The following is a 25281-nucleotide window of genomic DNA, read 5'->3' on the forward strand; positions in this document are numbered from 1 at the left end:
GATGGTCTTTGAGCTTTTCATTACTGTCGGAATATTTTTTTCAAAACACTGGTAAAGCCTGCATTATGAATAAGACTCAGAAGTATGCATTCATACCTCCGTCTTTCCTCTGAATAGCCTGTTTTTCCCCTTTGTGTTGCCAGGTGTATAACAATCAGTTATTGTCTCTGTGGGAAACTTGGTGGTATATGGTTATTGGCATATACAATATACATGCCAATATGGCTAAAACCATGTTTTCCAAGGTCGTTGTAACCCTTTTTGGAAAATCCAATGGATAGTTCAGTCCTCATCCTCTTTGACTTCTACAGCATTTGTTAACTGTTAATCAATCCTCACTTTCCTCAGTCTCCTCCTCCCTTGACCACTAAGGCACACTTTTTTTTGTCTCTCTTTTTGACTTGCTTTGCATTTTGTTTCTTCTCCTTTTCTCCAGACCGCTGCTTCCTCTTACAGGGGTTAACATGAAGGCTGTCCTCCTGCCTGACCTCTCCTCAGTACTCCAGCCATAAACCTTTGCCATTAAAACATTTGGAAGTCATAATCTAACTCCCAGATAATCCCTACTGTTGGAATATACATTTGTTTGTTTATGTTTTGCAAGTTGGCAGGTCTGGGTCAGTGCAGTTAACTATATGAATTTATTTGAATTCTGTCAGAAACATATATTCTAAGAGTGAATTCAGTTCTATGATAGCATAGCCTGCTTGGCAAATTTCAGGCTTGCTTTTTAAATATGAATTAATACAATTTTACTACTGTAACTATTTTTTTTTTAATATACCTTTATTGATTTCAGTAAGGAAGGGAGAAGGGAGAGAGATAGAAACATCAATGATGAGAGAGAATCACTGATTGGCTGCCTCCTGCATGTCCCCCACTGGGGATCAAGCCTGCAACCCGGGCATGTGTTCCTGACCAGAATCGAACTAGGACCCTTCAGTCTGCAGGCCGACACTCTATCCACTGAGCCAAACCGGCCAGGACTACTGTAACTGTTTTTAAGTAGTATTCAGTTCTGTGGCATTACATACATATGCCTTATGTAATCATTACCACACCCATCTCTAGAACTTTTTCATTATCCCCAACTGGAATTCTGTGTCTATTAAACACTAACTCTCCCTCTCCTGCTCCTCAGCCCTTGGTAACCACAGTTCTATTTTCTGTCTCTATGAACTTGACTACACTACTATCTCATGTAAGTAGAGTCATACTGTATTTGTTCTTGTGTACCTGGCTTATTTCACTCCACATGAATTCTTCAAGGTTCATCCATGTTGTAGCAAATGTTAGAATTTCCCTTCTTTTTAAGGTTGAATAATATTCCATTGTATGTGTATACTTCATTTTATTTATCTGTTCACCCATTAATTTATTCTTACCTAAATAATAAAATTGTTTAATGCAACTATTTTATACTGCTTCTGCTTTAAATTTTTTAATTAATTTAAAATATATATGAATTCTTGCCGAAACTGGTTTGGCTCAGTTGGTCTGCAGACTGAAAGGTCCCGGGTTTGATTCCGGTCAAGGGCATGTACATTGGTTGCGGGCACACCCCCCGTAGGGGGTGTGCAAGAGGCAGCTGGTCGACGTTTCTCTCTCATCGACGTTTCTAGCTCTCTATCCCTCTCTCCTCCTCTCTGTAAAAAATCAATAAAATATATTAAAATAAATAAATAAATAAATAAATAAATAAATAAATAAATAAAATAAAATAAAATATATATGAATTCAGTCTGGAAATTTCTGTCACTTAAATGTGGTGTTTGTTCATTTACATCTAAAGTAATTATTGATATGTGGATTGATTATAGTCTACTATCTTGCTATTTGTATTTTATTCTGTTTTTTATTCTTTTTTAAAATTTCCAATGACTATTTTTTTCTGTTTTATCTTCTCTAAGTTTATTAATTACATGTCTAGATATTTTAGAGTTTATAACATGCCTCGCATCACAAACTATCTTTAAATAATACATGGGAACACTATGGGAAACGCTGCCACAGTGGTTAAGGAGCAGAGGTCAGGGGTAGCTTTATACATGTTACATATACTTGAAAGCTAAATGAAAAAATGATCTAACTTACAGAACTGAATTGCATCATATTAAGAGTAAGTTTTTAATTTTTGGATACATGATCCTGTGGTTCTGTTAGAACTAAATTTCTGTCAACATTCTCAATTATATAAAACTTGGATTTGCCTTTGTTCAGCTTTTCTAAAATTACTTCTCCTTCAGGTGGTGTAATATTAGCTGCTGATTATTCTCAACTTGAACTGAGGGTCTTGGCTCATTTATCCCGCGATAATCGTCTCATTCAAGTATTAAACAGTGGAGCTGATGTTTTCAGGAGTATTGCAGCGGAATGGAAGATGACTGAGCCAGAGTCTGTAGGGGAAGAACTGAGGCAGCAAGCAAAGCAGGTAATCTTAGTGAATATGCTTAACATCAGTGTGAATTTTAATAATTCAAAAAATTATCTCCGTCATTTGCAGTTGAAGACTGATTTCTTTTTTGCCTCTTTCAAACTACATTTATCTAGCCTGCTCTACCCAACTACCCCCCTGCCAGCCTGCTCTCCTCCAACTGCTCCCCCCTGCTGCTGGCCTGATCACCCCAACTGTCCTCCCCTCCTGGCCTGATCGCCCCTAACTCCCTCAGTCTTGGCCCCACCACCATTGCTTTGTCTGGAAGGACATCTGGAAGGTCTCCCAGAAGGTCTTCTGGTCTAATTAGCATATTACCCTTTTATAAGTATAGATGCTCTCTAAATGTTTGTTAAAAAATAAATATTGCTGTGCTGTGGATTATAATTAGTAACTGATAGCTTTTTTAGTTTTTTGAGGCCATTGGTTAGCTAATCCACCTGTGAACTTCATACTCCCTTGGACCTTTCAAGTGGGCCCACATGAGTTTCTACACCTGAATGATGTCAGGCACAAAGACCACCAAAGGCCACATTTATGCCCTTGCCTGGCCTGGGTTAACACCGATACTTCCTTTCCACTGGACCTGTGGGAAATCTGATGCCATTTTCAAGAAAATAGGGTTGATGGCTGAGATAAAGACACTCCACCCCACCTCTAAGATCCTGCTTTCCTAGTTTTACATTTACTAGGATACCCACAGCTGTAATTCTGACTGGCTCATTGGGCATGAAGCACTTCCTCTCACCACTGTCTGTTTAGCACCAACGCTGTTTCCCATGACTTAGGAAGTTAGCTTTTGTCTTCTCCGTTTAATCTCCTTTGGGGTCCTGCATTTAGCAAGAATCAAACTCCAGGTAAAATAGGTAATATTCTAATATTTAATCCTCATAATAAACCCATGAAATAGGTATTATTATTACTATCTTCATTTTATATAGGGGAAACCGAGGCACAGAAAGTTAGTAATTTGCTTAAGGTTTTATAGCTATAAATGGTAGAGCCAGGTTAAGTTCAAAATGCCAGAATTTAGACATTTGACTCTGTAACCTAAACATTTTCCCCCTGATGATAGCGGCCTCCATTTAATAAGTTCTAGCATGATGTAATAGTGTTTATGCTATACCAATTTTCCTTACTTAGTTTGCACCGAACAACCTAATTCTTGAGGTTTTTTTTTTTTTGTTGTTAGATCTCTGAGATCTGTTAGCACTAAGTAATAGATCTGAGTTTAAGAAGGGAAAAAAAATTGGCATCACAACAAAATACAACCTAGAAAGATCAAAAAGGAAAACAAAAAATGGAAGAAATTTGTCTCATTGTGTTCAAAAAAAAAAGAAAAAGAAAAATACTACTAGCTATCTTATCACATGAAAAGATTTTGGAAGTCTTTTTTTAATAATATATTTTTATTGTTTTCAAAGAGAAGGAGAGATAAAAACATCAATGATGAGAGAAAATCATTGATTGGCTGCCTCTTGCACACTCTCGCTGGGGACCAACCCTGCAACCCTGTCATGTGCCCTGATCAGAATTGAACTATGACCTCCTGGTTTATATGTTGACACTTAACCACTGCATCACACTGGCCAGGCTGGCATTCTAAAATTCATTTTTTACAAGTTACCTTTTTAAATTTTTTGCAAGTTATCTTTCAAATCAAGTTCTATATCCATGTTTATTTAACATGGATATAGAACTTACTTTATGGCATGCGGTTTTCTAAACACTTATAACTGATTTAATCCTAACAATCCCTAATGATATAGGTATTACTATTGTCTTTATTTTATAAATGAAGAAATCAAGATGCTAAAGGTTTCTGTAGCTTGTGCAAGATAATATATCTTGTAAATGCTGGAACTGGGATTTGGACCCATGCAATACTTATTATAAATCAGTTGGTTTATTTACCTATTTAGATCATTTTCCTACATAATGCCCAAAATTCCATTACTTTTTGTTTAACTCAAATGAATTCTACAGTTGTGGGATTTCAGGTGGCTGTGAGGTGAAAAGCATATTCGTTTCCAATGAGTTATCCTATTAGCAAACTCTTTTAGTGCTATCTAAAGGTGAGGATAGGAGTGTTTGTGTGCTTTTCTTTCCTACTCATAGGCACTTCTTTAAGCAGAAGTTAATGAGGTTTTGAGGAGTTATGAGGAGTAGAAAGCTGCTCTGAAGACTGGATAAATGACAAAGAATCAGAAATAAATCTTTCCTTTTAAATCATAGGATTAGCCCTGGCCAATGTGACTTGGTTGGAGCATCATCTTGTATACCAGAAGGTCACAGGTTCAATTCCTGGCCAAGACACACGTTCAGGTTGCAGTTCTCATCCCCAGTTGGTGATTGTGCAGGAGGCAACTAATCTCTCTCCCTCCCTCCCTCCCTCCCTCCCTCCCTCTCCCTCCCTCCCTCCCTCCCTCTCTCTCTCTCTCTCTCTCTCTCTCTCTCTCTCTCTCTCCCTCCCTCCCTCCCTCCCTCCCTCCCTCCCTCCCTCCCTCCCTCCTTCCCTCTCTATTCCTCTCTCCTCCACCCCCCCTTTCTCTCTTGTCTCTCAAATAAATAAAAATGAATAAGTCACTAGGATTACTTTCTTAAAACACACAACATTCATGTTCAATCCCACCCTTTGTTTCTTTCCGTCTCCCAGAAAAAAAAAAAACAGTACTGCTAAAAGGCAGAAAAGATGTTCAGCTTCTATGGATCTAACCCGCCAAAAACAGATCTAAACATTTCTCTGACTCACTGTGGAATAAAATGCTTATCAAATTTCAAACTTAATGAATTTTTTATATTTGCATTTTGTTTTTATGACCTTTCATTTGCTTACTGAGTGTGATGCCCTCCTTTCAGATTTGCTATGGAATCATTTATGGAATGGGAGCTAAGTCTTTGGGAGAGCAGATGGGCATTAAAGAAAACGATGCTGCGTGCTACATTGACTCCTTCAAATCCAGATACACCGGTAAAGGAGCCTCGAGTGTTATCTTCTAGATGCTATTCTTTTCAACTGTCTTTCCATATTATATTAATTTTAAAATTTTGCATTACAGAATTTTTATTAACATTTATATTAATTGGAAGTTGTCATCAGATGTTAATGAAATAACCTTATTATAATTATTTACTAAGATGTGCTTTCCCCCCCCTATAAAAGTAGGGATGGAGCCCTAGCTGGTTTGGCTCAGTGGGTAGAGCATCAGCCTGCGGACTGAAGGGTCCCAGGTTCTATTCTGGCCAAGGGCACATGCCTGGGTTGCAGGCTGGATCCCCAGTGGGGAGTGTGTGGAAGACAGCCTATCAATGGTTCTCTTTCATCGTTGATGTTTCTCTCTCTCTCTCCCTCTCCCTTTCTCTCTGAAATAAAAAATAATAATAATAAATAAAAAAATTAGGCATGGAAATGGAATAGCAGAGTGCAGCAAATGTATATGCTACGTGTCATTGTGAATATCTCATCAAGTCTTGGACTTATCCTGTACTTTAGGTTTAGATGGCTTTAACATGAAACAGTAAGCCATTGGTAAATGTACCACAACCTGTGAGAGAACAATTGCTGTTATAGAGAAATTTGAGTATCACTATTTTAAATTATCTTTTCTTTTGGCAGTTTATTGAGGTATAATTTACATAGAATAAAATTCACCCTTTTTAGGTATATAGTTCTATAAATTTTGACAAATGCACACTGTCATATTCCACAACCAAGACATAGAACCATCACCCAGAAAGTTCTTTTATGCTTCTTTTTAATCAACTTTGTCCCCAGTCTTCCAAAAGAATATTTTATTTACACATGACATGATCTTGTACATAAAGAATCATATGAATTTTACAAAAAACAACTACTAAAAGAAATAACTAAATTTAGCAAGTTTCCACCATACAAAGTCAAGTTCTAAAAATAAATTATATTTCTAATGTAATAAACAATTAGTATATGAGTAAAAAATAAAAACTATATATATAAAAGCCTAAGTGACCATCAAGATGGAACCACCAGTTGACCAGTTGCTATGATGTGCACTGACCACCAGGGGGCAGATGCTTAACACAGGAGCTGCCCCCTGGTGGTCAGTGCACTCCCACAGCTAACCTCTCTCGGCTGGCCAACCTCCCATGGTACTTCCACCCTGCCACAGTGGCGGCATGGCAGTGAGGGGAGGAGGAGGGGGGGAGGCGGGGAACTGTGTGGTCTCGGGGCACTGATGTTGGTGTCCAGCATCTGTTCCTTCTGCACCTGGCCCAGCAACCATCAGCCAGGTCTAGGGTCCCCACCCGTGCACAAATTCATGCACCAGGCCTCTAGTGTACATATATCTAAAAGGCTAAGTGTCTTTGTGACCAATAGCTCTGATGCACACTGACCACCTGGGGGCAGATGTTCAATACAGGAGCTGCCATGACACACACTGGCTGGCACCATGGACCTGACAAACCAACACTCGGCTTCCCCCAAGTGGGACACAGTCCCCGCCACCACCCCGGAACGACACCTCACCAAGTCACAGCCAATTCTGCCAACACCCCATTGCGCAAAATGCAGCCCACAGCCCAGCCCAGCTCAAAACGGTTTCTGTGGGCGCCCTGGTAATGGCATTAAGTAGCAACGCCTGTCTTCCTCTCCCTAGCGACTGGCCTACTTGGAGTTGCTTCAGCCCAGGAATTCAACTTGTTTATAGCCAGGTGCAAACATTTCACAATTTAACCAAATGTCTGTGAAATGTTTTTCTGTGCCTCATCTCATTTGATCCTCACAGAATCCTAGAGTAGGTAGATGGTAGATTCGATAGAATCCTATTTTATTTTCATTAGCCAGAAACAGATTTATAAAGTTTAGAAACTTAACCCGACTGAAAAGAAGTAAGAAATGGTGGAACTTGAAAAAAACTTAAGGTTTTCTCACTGTGCAGAATATAGTCAAACACTACTAGAGTTAAATATTTTACCCTTTGTTCTCCCTGCATGATCTACAATAATAATTGGCTTCATGTTGATATTTACTGCTGTGTTGCTGACAATTACCTGAAAGAGAAGTTGGGGTGCTTCACTGGGCTGGAAAAGTTTAGCTAAATCAGAAGGCAGGTTTAATTAAGCAAGTTTATTCTACATATATAAAAGGCTAAATTGACTCGAACATGCAGGATACATATAAAGCTCTCATTGGCACCAATCGCATGTGTGTGTTTCAATCTGTCATTGTCGATCATGAATTTGGTTGACACTTCTATAATAAAGAAAGGACGAATAGCGATATTAATATATTTCTTCTAATTAATTTCCTTTCAGTGTGCAAAAATCCATGAATTGGGTCACTAGTTTATAATAACTTCAGAACACATGAAATACTTAGGCTACATTTAATAATTTCAATATTTTATTGAAAATTTCAAAGCAAGAGAGAAACTGAAGAATACTTAAGTAAATGGGAGGTTTACCATGTGGGTTTACTAGAAAGCAAAATATTGTTATGATGACAATTCAGTGGAATGCCAATTAAAATTTAATTAGACTCTTGTACAGATAAGCTAACTCTAAATTTATATGGAAATTCACAGGGACTTGAATAACATTTTTTGGAGAAGTACAATGTTGAATGATTTCAAAATTTATTATAAAACTACAATTAAGGTAGGCATAAGAGTAGAAATAGAGAACAGTGTGTCACAATACAAAGCCCAGAAATAGACCCATTACATATGTGGCAAGTTGATTTTCAACTAAGTTACCATGGTAATTCATTGGAGGAAAAATGGTCTTGTCAGCCATTGGTGTTAGAATAACTAGATACCAGTATAGGGGGAAAAATGAACTTTAATTTTTTTTCACATTATATTAAAAAATTAACTTGATATGGAGCATAGACTTAAAAGTAAAGGCTAAAACTATAAGTCTTCCAGAAGAAAGAGGGGAAAAAAAGATTTGTGACATTGAGATAGGCAAAGATGTATCATATGATAATAACACTGAATCATAAAAGATAAATACTGATAGCCCAGCTGGTGTAGCTCAGTGGTTGAGCATTGACTTATAAATCAGGGGGTCATGGTTTGATTCCCAGTCAGGGCACATGCCCAGGTTGCGGGCTCTATCCCCAGTGTGAGGTGTGCAGGAAGCAGTCAGTCAGTTATTCTCTCTCATCATTGATGTTTCTATCTGTCTTTCCCTCTCCTTACTCTCTGAAATCAATAAGAAATATATTTTAAAAAAGATAAACATTGATAAAAGACACCACTAAGGAAATGTAAAGGCAAACCATAGACTGAGAGATAATATTTACAGCTCCTATTATCTGAGAAAGGACTTGCATCCAGAATATACAAAGAACTCTTATAAAACAACTAGAGGCCCAGTACATGAATTAGTGCACGGGTGGGGTCCATCTGCCCTGACCTGATGGGGGCCAGTCGGGGGTGGGACTGGCAGGAGGTCCAATGCTGGAAGCTATAGCTTTCCCCCAGCTGGATCTAATTGTACTTTATGGATGGCCCAAAAGAAAACCCACAACAGAACTGTTTTGCAACTTCACGTGCCATGAGATGAAGTTGTTTATGTGTTGTTTTCAAATGTATATCAAGATGGATGATGGCCCTTTAATGATTTTTGCATTCTTCCTGGGGCTCTACCCTCAGTTTCCCAATATGATATTCATGACTGTTTATTTAAAAGGTTTTCGGTTTTTAATGTGCTTACCCTTCACTGTTGCTCCTGGCAGCCTGCAGGTCCTCTTTGCCGCCCCCCCTCCTTTTTTTTTTATTGGTGAGGTTTCAGATTTTTTAAAAAATAAATCTTTATTGTTCATATTATTACAAAAGTTCCTCATTTTTTTCCCCTCCACCAGGTTCCCACCCCACCCCCAATTTTCCTTTCCCCACCCCCCATTGTCCTCATCCATAGATGCACAGTTTATGTTTCATTTCTTTCTGTACCTCCCACTCCCCTTTTCCCCAAGAATCGTCAGTCCACTCCCCTTCCATAACTCTGATTCTTAAAGAGAGATTGAAAGCACACCTAATCTGCAAGGCAATGCAATTTCACAAAATCCCCACCCAGCCTCTCTACATTCCTCAGCAAAGGGTCGCCATTCCATTGGCTAACTTGGAAGGTCTCCTGGGGCTGTCTTCCCTGGAGAGAGAATTCTACACCTTGGCTGTAGTATTAGCAGAGCCCTCTGGAGACTCTGGTCAGGGTCAGAGGGACTAATAATTATTTTCTTGTGCTTACACTACATGTACATGCACCAGAGAGCCAGGCAGTGATTTAGGGGTGCTGGGGGCTGATCCGGGTGGGGGCTGTCTTTGGGGGTGGGGCCATGGGCAGTTGGCAGCCAGCCTTGCCCCTAATCAGGTGTTGGGGGCCAATCGGGGGCTAGGCTGGCCAGGTGGGGTGGGGGTAGGGGTGCCACTTGTGGCCCAGATCAGGGTGGTTGGCTTCTGCAGTGCGTGTCATAGCCACCCGTGGTTCTGGTCATTCTGGTTGTTCTGCCATAACAGTCGCTGGGCTTTTATATATATATAGATGCTAAGAAGGCAAATTATCCAATAAAATAAAGGTCAAAGATTTGAACAGACACTTCACAAAAGAAGATAGATGAATGACCACATCAAATGTTATCATTTGTTAGTCATCAGGGAAAAGAAAATTAAAACCACAAAGAGATACTATTACAAAAACAAGAACCTTGGCTGGTTTGGCTCAGGGGATTGAGCATAGGCCTGGGGACTGAAGGGTCCCAGGTTCAATTCTGTTGGAGAGCACATACCCCAGTTGCAGGGTCTCTCTCCAGTGGGTGGGCGTGCAGGAGGCAGCCAATCAATGATTCTCTCTCATTATTGATGTTTCTATCTCCCTTTCTTTCTGAAATCAATAAAAATATTTTTTAAAAATACAAGAAAAATGACTAAAATTAGAAACATAGTATCTCTTTAACATTGCTGTGAGAATTGTGAAATGGTATAACCACTTTAGAAATTAGTATGGTCCTTTCATACAAAGTTAAACATAAACTAAGCCATTTGATCCTGCAGTTCCACTATTGGGTATTTGCCCAAGAAAAATGAAAACATATGTCCAAAGACTTGTTAATATAAAAACATTCAAATCGGTAAAGAATTTTTGTGAATTTATTTGAGCCAAACTGTCGACAATTGTCAGGAAGCAGTATTTCAATGGATTGAGATAATGCTCCAGAGAATGGCAGTTTTTCATCTATTTTTATATATTGCAGTCGAAGGAGGTGATGTAGGTGGGTTACATGAAATCCATTGGTGATAGATTAGAGAGAGCAAAGGTGGGGGGCGGTGGGGAGTGGTGGTGAGGAACCTCTGGGATTGGATAAAATGTAAAATGATAGGTACATACTTAGGTGGGTGCAGGATAGTTAATAGTCAATAATTAACCTGATGACAATACAATAAAGGAATTTGTGGTATCTGTCCTGGTGCCCAGGTACATTAGGTTGTGCCCCAAGGGGTCTAGAAAAAGGGAAGTTACAAGTTACCCACACATTTCAAGGATTTGTTATCATGGATGCAAAAAGACAGGCTCATTTAAGGTAAAGTTTGACCTTATTAGTGAAAATGAGCTAGGAGGTAACTACCCACATAACTGCTTTTAGTTAAGGATGGTACTTTCAGACCATCCTTTGTGGTTACTTTAGGTCTCTGAGTTTGCAAGACTGCCACGCAGGCCTTCCCTGAGCTTGTCAGGTTAGCATGTGGCCCCTTTTGCTCCACAGACTTGAACATGAATGTTGTAGTAGTTTTATTCATAATAGCCCAAGATTGGGAACAGTCCAAATGCCTATCAACATGACTATAAATAAACAGATTTTGGTATATCTCTGTGATATAATACTACTTAGCAAAAGAAGGCAGGCACAAATGAAAACATAAAGTATAATTAAATCTTTTATGAATTTTAAGACCATAAAAACTATAATATGCTAAGTGTCTGGTCATCTTGTCAGCCATTCAACCAATCAAAGCGTGAAAGGCTAATGATATGCTAAGGCCGCTCAACTGCTTGCTATGACTACCAGGGGACAGACATTTGATCAGTTGACCAGTCGCTATGACCTGCACTGACCACCAGGAGGCAAATGCTCCAACCAGTAGGTTAGCTTGCTGCTGGAGTCTGGCCGATTGGGACTGAGCAAGATACGTCAAGCACACCCTGTAGCCCTCCAGTGAGTTAGTGAGGCTGATAATGGGGATCTGACTATAAGGTGACTGAATGTTTTGTATCTCGTAGTGTTTGTTAAATGAGTATATACATATGTTAATATATATCAACTAGAGCAGTGTTTCCCAACCTTCTCTCATGATGAGAATCACCTGGTGGAGTTGTTAAAACACAGATTCCTGAATCCCAACTAAGAAGTGCTAAACTAGAATTTTTGGGAACATATAGGTAAAATTGCATACCTAACTTAGTGCTCTGTATATAACATCTGTGTTAGAGCACTAGTTAAGTATACAATTTTACCTATATGTTCCCAAAAATTCTAGTTTAGCACTTCTTAGTTGGGATTCAGGAATCTGTGTTTTAACAACTCCACCAGGTGATTCTCATCATGAGAGAAGGTTGGGAAACACTGAACTAGAGGCCCAGTGCATGAAATTTGTGCATGGGAGTGAGGGTCCCTCAGCCCAGCCTGCACCCTTTCCCAATCCTGGGATCAGGCCTAAACCTGTAGTTGTACATCCCTCTGGCATTCCAGGACCACTGACTCCTAACCTCTCGCCTGCCTGCCTAATTGTTCCTGTTTGCCTGCCTGCCTGATCACCCCTAATTGCCTCTGTCTTGGCCCCTGCCACTATGATTTCATCCCGAAGGATGTTCAATATGAAGTCTGGAATGTTGTTTAGCTGTCTGGTCTAATTAGCATATTATGCTTTTATTATTATATTGTAGATCATTGACCTGAAATGGGTATTGTTTACTGTATGTAGTTTTTATCTCAGAATTCATTCTTGTTGTTTTTATTTATTTTTTTTAAATATATTTTTATTGATTTCAGAGAGGAAGGAAGAGGGAGAGAGAAATAGAAACATCAATGATGTTTCTATTCTAAACATCAGAGAATCATTGATCAGCTGCCTTTTGCACACCCCACACTGGGGATCTATCTGCAACCCAGGCATGTGCCCTGACCCGAGTTGAACTGTGACCTCCTGTTTCATAGGTTGATGCTCAGCCACTGAGCCATGCCCAGACAGGCTCATTGATTTTTGTTTGTTTTCATTGCTGTTGTTTTTTAAGTAGTTCTTTCGGTCTCTGAATATTAGAAGGCCTCCTACAGAGTCAGGTAAGAGAAATTGTAGAGCTTTCTTAAATCTCATTTTCTTATTTCTCTTTAAAATCACAGCAGTTCCTAAGGAGAAAGGCTAAGAGAATGATTGCTCTCTGAACTTCCATACTAGTGGTCACCTATCACCAACAGCTGTGCTTGGCAGGGCAGGGTTTTCTCTTCTTCCTGTCACTCGCTTTCCTCAAATGTTTCTCCTGTGTCAGTCACACAACACAAATCCTCAAACTAGGAGTTTCAATTGGGAGACATTAGTATTTATTACTCAGGATGAGCAGCGCTATGAGGAAGCAGAGATTGCATATATGGATAAAGTTAGATAAGCATAGTCTTTGTACTTTTGGTATATTTCTCTATTGAAACTATTGAATGAAATTAAGAATGACTTTAGTTGTACTCATTTTTTTTTCTTTGTAGGGATTAATCATTTCATGAAAGAGACAGTGAAGAATTGTAAAAGAGATGGGTTTGTTCAGACCATTTTGGGAAGACGCAGATATTTACCAGGAATCAAAGACAACAACCCTTATCATAAAGCTCACGTATGTTAAAATTCTCTGGATTTTTAACTTAAAATTTCAATGGCATATACTTTTGGTTTTAATTTATCTTTGTTGTTGAAGGTATTACAGATGTCCCCCTTGACTCCTCAAGACTCTGTCCACCCCGTCCTCCCACTTACCCCCTCCTCCCGCCCAGGCCTTCACTACATATTGTCTGTGTTCATGGGTTGTTCATATGCATATAAGTTTTTTGGTTAATCTCTCCCCACTTACCCACCCCCACCTTCCCTCTGATTGACATATACTTTTCAACAAAGACAACTGCTGCTAATGTAGGATCACTAGTATATTAATTGGCTCTTGTGTTTCATTAAGGATTTCTGAAGTCATGGCACCTGCCAGTCTTTGGGAGGCATAAATGTTGGCTCACGTTTATGATACTTCACTTAAAGATGTTTTATTAAGCTAGTTATTTATTAGCTTTGGTAATAAGTTATAAATAAACTTAATTCTTATATTTAGTATTTGTTCTTTGTTTTACCTACTGTATGCATAGCACACCAGATTGCCAATGCCTTCAGAGAGTAACATCAGTCATTAACATCAGTCCAAAAATTTATTGATGATATTTGTTCAAATTATGAATAAAATCTCTTCCTGAAGTTATTAGGATTTATAAAAGCATTCTATGTATCTGAGCATTTAAGCTTCTATTTTAGTCCAGATCTTTCTATTTTATCAGTCTTTTATATTATTGTAGTGCTTTCCTTGATCTGTTGAAGAAAGGTTTCTCTACCCCAACATCAAGAAAATATTCTCTAGAAATTTTTGTTTTGCCTTTTACATTTATATCTACAATCAACCAGGAATTGATTTTCATGTTATTACAGATGGAGGGTCAGGGTACCCTATCTCCCCATGGATATACAATTGTCCCAAACTATTGAAAAGGCAGCTTTCCCCCCACTGCTTCTGTGGTGCCACTTCTGCTACAAATAAAATAATATGGATGTTTCTGTTTCTGTACACATTATTTTGGTCTGTTGTATTTGCTTATCTTTTAGACAGTGCTGCCATACTGCCTTAGATATGCTGCTTTGTAAGGTGTCTTGATATATGGCAAAGTTTTCTTGCCTTGTTCTTTTCTTCCTCAAATATTTGCCTATTCTTGGTTCTTTGCATTTCCATATAAATTGTAGAAGCAGCTTGTAAATTTCCATATAAATACAGAATCCTATAGGGATATTTATTTATTTATTTATTTATTTATTTATTTCAAATGTCTTGATTCATAGATGAAGATGGGATTAATGGACATGGACATATTTATAAATTTGAGTTTTCAATCCATGAATGTGATCTATTTGTTCATTTATTTATGTCTTTAAGTCTTGTTAAATTCTCTCAATAACATTGTGCAGTTTTGGGGAAGAGATTGTGTATGTTTCTTATTAGATTTACAGCTAGGTATTTGAAAAGTCTTAATGCTATTGCAAATGGCATCTTTTTTTATTATTCTTTTTTTTTCCTTTTTTACATTTTCTAATATGGCTGCTCACACATAGAAATATAATTGTTTTTTTGTTGTTCTTTTGTCTAGAGACCTTGCAAATATTACATATTAGTTCTAATAATTTACCTATAGATACTTTTAAATATTCTGTCTACACAGTTATTATCTGCAACACACACACACACACACACACACACGTAATTTCATCTTTTCCAGTTTTTATCAGATGGTTGGTTCTAATGACCTGATCTCCCATGATCAGAAACCTGTATTTTTTATGTACTGGTATATGAAAAGCCCTGGACATAAAGGGACTTGGATTATGGGATACAAAGCTAAGATTGCCAAGTTTTCTTATTTTGGAAGAGAATCAAGGAAGTACAATACCATGAGAGTGAAGTATATATTTTAATCATAGTTTCCCACAACCCCAAAATTTCAGTGGCTTATATAAAAGCAGTTTTATTTTAAATTCACGTTATAGTTTGGCTTTGGGTTGACTGTGGTTCTGCTCTTCACTCTGGAATCCAGAACAAAGGAAGAATCCCCTCTCTGGGACAGGCCTTTCTGTGACAATGTTGGGAAGTTTTTAAACTTTCTTACATGCACTGCACGTCAGTTTTACTCACAGTTCATTGGCCAAAACAAGTCAAGGCCACCCTTTTGGCACGAAAAACACTTTAACTTACATGATAATGAGGGGTCTGTGTAACTTCAGGGAGAAAAGCAGCAAGTAGTAACAGTAACACAGCACACTACCCAAAGTTTCAACCAGGGGAGGGGTCATTAGGACGCTGAAATTCAGTCACTCTAAACAGTGACAACCAATTGAGTTTACAGTGGATTCATCAACATTTGGCAAAAGAAGAGTAAATTTTTAAAAACGTCTATCTCTTTAGCAGGTATTTAATACATCAGGAGTTAAGTGTACCCAGGAGACAGGGAACTAGAGAACACCTCTCAAGTTACACAGATCCCTCCTGCGAGGAGACTCCATTTTCTGAGAACTTTTGGGACAACAGGAACGATATTCATGGATAGGTTATACTGTGGATATTAACCCAGACCTCATCCCTACTGCCCCAGGATCATCATTTTTAGCTGCTATGGCTGCTTGCCAAGAAGCTTATGGCAGCAATAGTTTCAGGGACATTCTAACTTAAGACCTAAGGAGCATTTTCACTAACACCTAAGATTAGTCCTAGCAGCCCATCAAAAGCTCTGTTTCATACTCAAGGGCTGCACACCTGCTGGGGGCAAACTACATACAACCAAGAGGCCACGGATATGGGGGATGTACTTGGAACATCCCAACTCACATCACAAAGAATGACATTCTACTTATGTCTATTTAGGATTAATATGAGTTATTTTGAAGTATATGTTCTTTTTAAAAATATATAGCTTATTGATATTTTACAGAGAGGAAGAGAGAGGGATAGAGAGTTAGAAACATCGATGAGAGAAAAACATCGATCAGCTGCCTCTTGCACACTCCTTAGTGGGGATGTGCCCGCAACCAAGGTACATGCCCTTGACCTGAATCAAACCTGGGACTTTTCAGTCCACAGGCTGATGCTCTATCCACTGAGCCAAACCGGTTTCGGCTGAATTATAGATTCTTTAGAGTGAAATTTAAAACAGCTGTAACGATGATATATAAAATAAAATAAATTTAAGCTATTAAGTATATTTTAAGTGTGGTACAGATTTGGTTCTTGACTGTTGAATATTTCTAAACCGAAGCAATCTGACCTTCTGTTTATTGTGAGAATGACAGCCAGAAGTCTAGAGCCCTGATCATTCCAGTTATTGTTCTTAGATGCTGCTTAATTGTTGATTTCCTGGGTCGCATCTTGGTCCAGATTTCCAGTTTGGTTTCAGATGTAAGCACTGATCTGGATGTGAAAAACAGGTATGGAACCATGTTGTGTATCTGACGGAGAGCCTGTTATTGTTTTTTATAGGCTGAGCGTCAGGCTATCAATACCACAGTCCAAGGGTCGGCGGCTGATATTGTGAAAATTGCCACAGTTAACATTCAGAAGCATTTAGAGACCTTCCAGTCAATCTTCAAATCCCATGGTCATCGGGAGGTTATGCTCCAAGGTGACAGAACAGGTTTGTTCATGAATGTTAACTATAGCCTGGTGAGATTAATTGCATCAGGAATGAAAAGAGGTGTATTTTATATATTATTTCTCAGCAGTTCTCCAACATTTGGTCTCAATTTGTCTTTACACTCTTAGAATTATTAAGAACCCAAAGACCTTTTGTTTATGTGGGTTATATCTACTAAAGTGCATTTTCAAGTTTCTTTAAAAGATAATGCTGTATATGGTATTGTATATATTAATCATTTCATAATCCAGTATTACTTAATGCTCAATGAATAATAAAAAAAAAAACATTCTGAGGGGGGGAAAATCAACGTAATGAACTACATCCAAGTTTCCTGTTGGTGAATTTACTTGGTGTAAAACCAAACTACTGAGTCTTTGGATAAAAATGTGTATTTAGTCATTTCCATATTAAATGGTAAGCACTTTAAAAAAATAAAAAAGGAAAAGAACCTCTGCCTGTTGTTAAGAAAATACTTTGTGCAGAAGCTTTGAAAGGGCCTCAGCGATCCACTGTGGTCCTCAGAGCGCAACAGAAGAGCATGTTTACCTACTCATGACCGTGCTTGTTCTCTAAAGTCTGGGAACATACACTAAACTGACCTCCTTATCACATGTATTTATTTGCCAATATTGTCATCTTTTCTTACTACTGTTCTCGAAATATTTTCCCTAAGTTCTCTCCTTATTGCTTGGATAAATTATTTCCTGTTTTAACAAGTACATAGAACTTTCCCTTCTCTCTTTGTCTCATGTCCTTCCTTCTGCTTTAAATACCATTTCACGATCGCTGAGATTGTCGAATTATGACTGCAACCATGTTTAAATTTTTCTGGAAAGAAGTTAAGAAGGTTTCAGGCATAAAGGAGAAGAATAAATTGCTTTAGATAGGGCAGAAAAGATATAGATCAGCTATTGACGATGGAATTTGCTATTTCTAGAAGACATAAATATAGAGAATAATACAGCAAGATGTTCACTTATATATAAAAATACATAGATATAAAAAAAAACTATTTGGCCATCAAATTAGGATTTTTAGTTTGTCTTCAATGCCCCCCAAAATATATAAGGTTGATCATTCAACATTTTGTGTGTGGGAATATGTATGTTGGCAAACACACACACACACACATGCACACACACACACACACACACACACAGATGGGAGGTGGGAGAGAGAGAGAGAGAGAGAGAGGAGAGAAAATGAATGAGGATATTTGGGTAAAAACACTGTACTATGTGCTTTGAAGGGTTTAGAAATAAAAGTTATCAACCCATGTTAAGATTTAAGGAAAGGAAGGGAAGATAGGACCCTCACTGAAATGTTCGCACCACTCTCCACAGCAGAGGGATGCAGTGCCAAAGTGAGGATGTGGACAGTAACCACCTTTAGAATGAGTGGAAGGCAAAGTAGATGTGTCGCTGAGGATGACTTTCTGGTGTCGTGCTGGGTGAAAAGCAGCAGTAGGTCAGGGGGATCAAAGGGAGCCGAACCTGAGGAAACAGACCACCCAGGGAACAGGAGGGTCGTGCATTCTGGGTCAGAAGCCAAGTACCTAAGGGAAATGAGGACAGAGGTATGGCGATCAGAAAGCAGAAAAGCTAGAGCTTCCGGGCAGCCAGTGCTGTGAGATGAGTGGGGCCCAGTGGGGCGCATCAGATGTCAGCCATGCTGGCCAACAGATGCACAGTCTTTGCAGCCTGGTGTGAAGCAGCCTGCCTGGCCTCATCTGCATTTGTTCTCTTACATCTGAGAGCCACCTCTGGGGAAGGTGGGCTGCAGATAGTGAGGGCTAACGAACGCTGAGGGAAGCACCGGGTGTGGAAGGAGATGGTGTGCTACTTGTGCTGTCCGGAAGGGTAAGGAGGAAGCTGAATGGTAGAAAAGAAGGACTGCTGTGAGATAGGGCAAACCAAGACATTTGCTCTAAAGGTATTAATGTTGAACCTTATTTTAGTGACCAGAGGGGCTTAATCTATACTACCAGGCCCAGCTGGTTAGGAAATAGTAACTAAGTCTAGTAGAAGTGATTTATGACCATTTTTGGAGTCATGGGTTTTTCTCCCGAGAAAAATGTAGACACGGACTCTTACATCCAATGTCAGGGAATGCACACACACTCTGAAGTCCACATTTGGACCCGAGATTCAGAATTACTTGTCTAGAGTCTGGGGTCCAATTGGGGAGGCACCAGTTTTACCACAGTGACACTTCCGGCCATAAAAAGACAGCAGGAAGGGTCCTTAGAAAACACGGCATAATGACAATCCCAGTTCACTGTGCTGGACAGGGATCAGGCCCCATTCTGCTCTGGTGTTTTCACTCAGAGAAGCTGTAGCGGGGACTCCGTGGAAGGAGAAGATATAAATTAACAGAGTTTGGAACAGATTTCTTCAACTTCATTTACTGGCTTCTTTGTTAGACTCCCACTCTGGGAGGAAGTTGATGGGGATTTAGTTTACCTGATAGTTGGGTTAGTTAGCAGCCAGGAAGTATTTAGTTTCCTGATAATTCTAAATCTTATATGTTTTAATTAAAATTTCCCAAAGTTTCTCAAGATCTCTTAAAAAGAGAAGAAAAAAAAAAGAAAGAAAAAAATTATCCTGTGGCAAAATGACATACTTATCAGTTTGTTACTTTTTTTTCACGGGGTAGGATTGTTACCAAAGAGAAAACTGCAAGGGATGTTCCGTCCAATCAGAGGAGGCTTCTTCGTCCTGCAACTCCATGATGAACTCTTATATGAGGTGGCAGAAGAGGATGTGGTTCAGGTATTTCCACAGTGTTTTTTCTTTTCTTTCTTTTTTTTTTAATTATGCATCCCAGTGGCATTTTTTTATTTTTTATTTTATTGATTTTGTACAGAGAGGAAGGGAGAGAGATAGAGAGTTAGAAACATCGATGAGAGAGAGTCATTGATCAGCTGCCTCTTGCACACCCCCTACTGGGGATATGCCCACAACCAAGGTACATGCCCTTGACCGGAATCGAACCCGGGACCCTTCAGTCCCCAAGCCGACGCTCTATCCATTGAGCCAAATCGGTCCCGGCTTCACAGTGTTTTCTGTTTTCCATTCTATATAGAACGTTCAGGCACTGTATGGGTCAGGCTAAGATGCATGAGGTTCTGGAACCCTTCCCCATAAATAAATGTTGGGTCCTTACGGGGAGAGAAGGAACTAAGAGTGCACAGTGTCACACTATTGTTAAAGAAATTCCTGGTGCAGGGGTGTTTTTGTCTGGGAGAAGTGAGATGAGAATCTGGAGCCTTGTCCTGGGGGTTTCAAAGCTCCGAGCATTCTAGCTGACCTGGCAGGGCCCCTGTGGTCAGTGCAGACTTGGGGTGCCTGGCTCTTCCCAAGTCACTTCCAAGCAGCAGGGGAAGAGCTCCAGTCTGGCCCGCTCCTCAGGGGGTAGGATGGGAAACCTTCAATCAGGCAGAGAGTTTGTTAACCTCTTTCTTAACCCCCACCCCCGCCCCTAGGTTGCTCAGATTGTCAAGAATGAAATGGAAAATGCCTTAAAACTTTCTGTGAAACTGAAAGTGAAAGTGAAAATAGGTGCCAGCTGGGGAGAGCTGCAGGACTTTGATGTGTGAACAGGCAGCGGGTAAGGCCTCCTGAGAGGGAAGCCTGCGCAGGTGCCATTGCCCGGAAGGAACGGAGATTTAATTACCCTTTCACCTACTTCATGGAAACAGAAACCCTCAAGTCCTGCTGGACTCGGGATAGTAATTTTATATGGAGTTTCAAAGTGTGTCTGAGAGTTTATTCTCGGTAGTTCAGTGACTGTATTCACTCTCAAAGAGTATCTGTGAAATTGCCTTTTATCATTTACTGCTGCTCTAAACAGCTTCGGCACACAAGCTCGAAATATGCACTTAGCACTTTGGGTCCTCGCCTGTCTGATGAGCTTGAGAAAGATGGAACCGCTGCCTCGGGGGTATTTCCAGCCCTTCCAGGACTCAATGTGACACAGACTCCCAACAGGAGCCGCGGGCACATAAGGATCTCATTTCACGTATGACACCAGGGTTAGGCCTTGTGTGTGACTTTTTTCCAATATCGATTTAAGACTACTGAAGTAGTATTTTTAAATAGTATTGTCTAATAACGAATTTTATAAAATGGTAAGACTTGATATGGATGCAGTCAAGGAATTGGAATTCATAAAATGCTATTTTTCCTTCCTTTCTTCTCCTCCGTTCATACAATGAATGCATTTGTAGCACTTAGGTATTAAACAAGCGCCACCTCTTGAGGAGATGCCCTGTCCTGTCAGAGCTGATGTCTGTGTTGCAGGTTAATACAGTACGGCCACAGGCAGGAAAAATCCTCCTGTCAGCTTCTCAGTGTGTGTCCGTGTTTGTGGCATTGTTAGAACCCCCTCCCTGTAGGACTGTGCTTTAATAATCCCAGTCAGAGGTGTATAACTGACCATTTTATGTTAAAATAAAATATATTTATGAGAAACTTCTTATCAGCAATTCAGTTTTTAAATTGTGTTTGGTCTAAGAGTATCGGAACCAGAATATTTACTTATTCTGTAGTTTACTCAACTCTATAAACATAGGAAATGTGAATTATATCTTCAATCAGTTATCAAAAGAGCTCTTTTGTGTTTATTAATCAGAAATTTTTAAAAAGACAGTTGCTTTATAAACACAGTGTGATACACTGTCAGTAACTGGATATTAGTGCACAAGAGCCTCAGACAGACATGTATTTTGGGGGAGGGGGATTGGGCAGAAGATGGCGGAGGTAAGAGGGAAGTTCTATCATTTTTTCTTAATGTTTCCATATCCACCTATACCATGTTTTTTCAGAGAGACAAGCTATGGTGCTGTCAGTATTCTGGTGGCCTTGAGATCCAGCTCATGAGAAAGGTCAATCTATTTACTTATGAGTGTTCTTCTCATATGTGTGCGGACATATAGGTCTCTTCCACCTCATGTTCTACAGCCATGGCCCTGCATGTGTAGTCACATGCATCTTCTTTATTTTTTGGTTAATTCTCATCTGAGGATATTTTTCCCATTGATTTTTTAGAGAGAATGGAAGGGAAGGAGACACACACACGCACACACACACACACAGAGAGAGAGAGAGACAGAGAGAGAGAGAGAGAGAGAGAGAGAGAGAGAGAGAGAGAGAGAGAGAGAGATGTGAGAGAGATATATCGGTTGTTTGCCTCCTGCATGCACCCTGACCTGGGCCAGGGATCAAGCCTGCAACAGAGGTATGTGCCCTTGATGAATTGAACCTGGGACCTTTCAGTCCGTGAGCCAATGCTCTATCAACCGAGCCAAATCAGCTAGGGCAATGGTTGGCACACTCATCAGTCAACAGAGCCAAATATCAACAGTATAGTGATTGAAATTTCTTTTGAGAGCCAAATTTTTAAAACTTAAACTTCTTCTAATGACACTTCAAAATAGACTCACCCAGGCCATGGTATTTTGTGGAAGAGCCACACTCAAGGGGCCAAAGAGCCACATGTGGCTCACGAGCCTCGGTTTGCTGACCACTGAGCTAGGGCAATCACATTCATCTTTTCATCCTTTTTGAGTTATTAGCTTTGCATCATTCAGTTATACACAAATTCTAGTAATCATGGTTTATTTAAATAACACTAGTGCCCCTACCACACATTTCAAATTTTACCAAGGTATAGTAACTGAATAATTGCATAAAGTTCAAACTTCATTGGTAGCTCTTCGGGATACAAATCACTGTGTAAATAATAGATGTCCACATCCTAATTCCTAAGACCTGTGAACATGGTGTATTACATGACAAAATGACATTCTGATGGGATTTCGTAGAGAGATCTTGATATGGGGAGATTATCTGGGTGGTTCCAATACACACACAAGGAGCCTTGCCCAGCCAGCGCCTCAGTGGTTGAGCGTCAATCTGTGAACCAGGAGGTAACAGTTCAATTCTGGTCAGGGCACATGCCTGGGTTGTGGGCTCGATCTCTAGTTGGGGCTGTGCAGGAGGCAGCCGATCAATGATTCTCATCATTGATGTTTCTATTTCTCTCCCTTCCTCTCTGAAATTAATAAAAATATTTTTTAAATATTAAAAAACACACACACAAGGGGCCTTATAAGAGGAGGCAGATTGTCAGAGTCAGGGGAGAGGTGACTACAGAAACAGAGTCAGATTAAGACTTGAAGATGCCGCACTGCTCACTTCAAAGAGGGAAGAAGGGGCCGTCTTGCTTCCAGAAAGAAGCTGGAAAGGGCAGTGGAACGACAGGGGGTCTCCCCCAGGTCCTCCGAGGGCAGAGCCCCGCCCGCATCTTAAATTCAGCCCAATAAGACCACATCGGATTGCTCACCTCCAGAGTGGTAAGATAATTTGCGTTGTTTGCTTTCGAGTTTTAATGAGATAAAATTGACATACAACACTGGATAAATTTGTTGTGCAGCATGATGGCTTGATTCACAGCTATTGTGGAATAATTACCACAGTGAGTTTAGTTAACATTCATCATCTCATATAGATATGAAAAAGAAGGAAAAACTTTTTTCTCCTTGTAATGATAAGTTTTAGGACTTGCTTCTCTTAGCAAGTTTTGAATATACAATCCAGTATGTTTATTAGTGTGATCATGTTGTATATTAAATCCCTAATACTTATTTATCTTATAGCAGGAAGTGTGTACCTTTTGACCAACTTCCTTCAATCCCCCAGGCTCCACTCCCCAACCCCAGCCTCTAGCAACCACAAATCTGATGTTATTGTTGTAGTTTTTAATCCTCACCTGAGCATATATTTTCCCTATGTTTTATCAGAGAGGGTGGAAGAAAGGGAGGGAGAGGCATGGAGAAAGGGAACGAGAGTGTGAAAGAGAGAGAGAGGGAGAAGGATAAAGAGAAACATCAATGTGAGAGAGACACATCAACTGGTTGCCTCCTGCACACTCCCCTGTTGGGGAGCAAACTGCAACCCAGGTAGGTGCCTTTGACGGAATTGAACCCAAGACCCTTTAGCGCGTGGACAGATGTTCTAACCATTGAGCACACCAGCCAGGGTGAGTTTTGTTTTTTCAAGATTCCACATCTAAGTAAGACTATGTAGTATTTGTCTTTCTCTGACTTATTTCATTTAACATAATGCCCATCCATATTGCAAGATAATGCACAGCCATGTTATAGCAAGTGGCAGGATTTCCTCCATTTTTATGGCTGTAAATATTGTATGTATGTTCCAAAATTTCTTTATGCATTTTTACCCACTGATAGACACCTGGGATGTCAACCTGTCTTGGCTATTGTCAGTAAGGCTGCTATGAACATGGGAATGCAGCTATCTCTTGGATAAGTGTTTTCCTTTCTTTCAAATATTTACCCAGAAGTGGAAATGCTGGCTCATATGGTAGATCAATTTTCAATCTTTTGAGGAATCTCCATACTGTTTACTATAGTGACTGCACCAATTTACACCCCCATCAATAGTGCACAAGGATTTGTTTTTCTCCACATCTTCACCTAGGCTTTTTTTTTTTTTTTTGTCTTTGTGACAATAGCCATTCTAAGAAATGTGAGGTGATATCTCGTTGCGATTTTGATTTGCATTTCCACAATGATTAGTGATGTTGAGTCCCTTTTCATGTGCCTTTTGGCCAGCTGTATATCTTTGGAAACATGTCTATGAAGATCCTCTGCTCATTTTTAAAATTTATTTTGGGAGTTGTTCTATTGAGATATATGAGTTCTGTTTACATTTTGGATATTAACCCCTTGTCAGATATAAGGATTGCAAAAATTTCTTTACCATTTCATAGGTTATCTTTTCATTTTGTTGTTTATTTTGTTGTGCAGAAGCTTTTCAGTTTGATATATACCCACTTATTTTTTATGTTGCTGCTTGTGTTTTATTTTATTTATTTATTTATTTTTAATATATTTTATTGATTTTTCATAGAGAGGAAGAGAGAGGGATAGAGAGTTAGAAACATCGATGAGAGAGAATCATCGATCAGCTGCCTCTTGCATACCCCCTACTGGGGATGTGCCCACAACCAAGGTACGTGCCCTTGACCGGAATCGAACCTGGGACCTTTCAGTCCTCAGGCCGACGCTCTATCCACTGAGCCAAACCAGTCCCGGCGCTGCTTGTGTTTTAGATGTCATATATAAAATATCATTACCAAGACCCAAAGTCAAGGAGCTTTTTCCCTGTGTTTTCTTCTAAGAGTATAACAGATTCATGTGTGATTTTTAAGTCTTTAATCTATCTTGGATTAAGTTTTGTGACTGGTATAAGAAAGGGATCTAGTTTTATTCTCTTGCATGTGAATATCAAAGTTTCCCAGCACCATTTATTGAAAAGACTATCTCTTCTCCATTGAATATTCTTGGCTTCTTTGTCAAATATTACCG

At 39.5% G+C, this 25281-nt stretch overlaps 1 protein-coding gene across 1 annotated transcript in view; it reads left to right on the plus strand.

The window, feature by feature from the left end:
• The window catches only part of POLQ (DNA polymerase theta), an 88452-nt gene extending 64303 nt beyond the window's left edge, over positions 1–24149 (plus strand). Inside the window, exons 25-30 of the mRNA XM_084871492.1 lie at positions 2247–2431; positions 5294–5405; positions 13167–13291; positions 16733–16886; positions 19545–19660; positions 20374–24149. Coding sequence (XP_084727618.1) covers positions 2247–2431; positions 5294–5405; positions 13167–13291; positions 16733–16886; positions 19545–19660; positions 20374–20487 — 806 coding nt within the window. The 3' untranslated portion in view covers positions 20488–24149. The remainder of the gene's footprint in view (positions 1–2246; positions 2432–5293; positions 5406–13166; positions 13292–16732; positions 16887–19544; positions 19661–20373) is intronic.
• The last annotated feature ends 1132 nt before the right edge of the window (positions 24150–25281 follow it).

Source organism: Pipistrellus hanaki, assembly GCF_964339955.1.
Source record: "Pipistrellus hanaki genome assembly, chromosome: 2".
Lineage (NCBI taxonomy): Eukaryota > Metazoa > Chordata > Mammalia > Chiroptera > Vespertilionidae > Pipistrellus > Pipistrellus hanaki.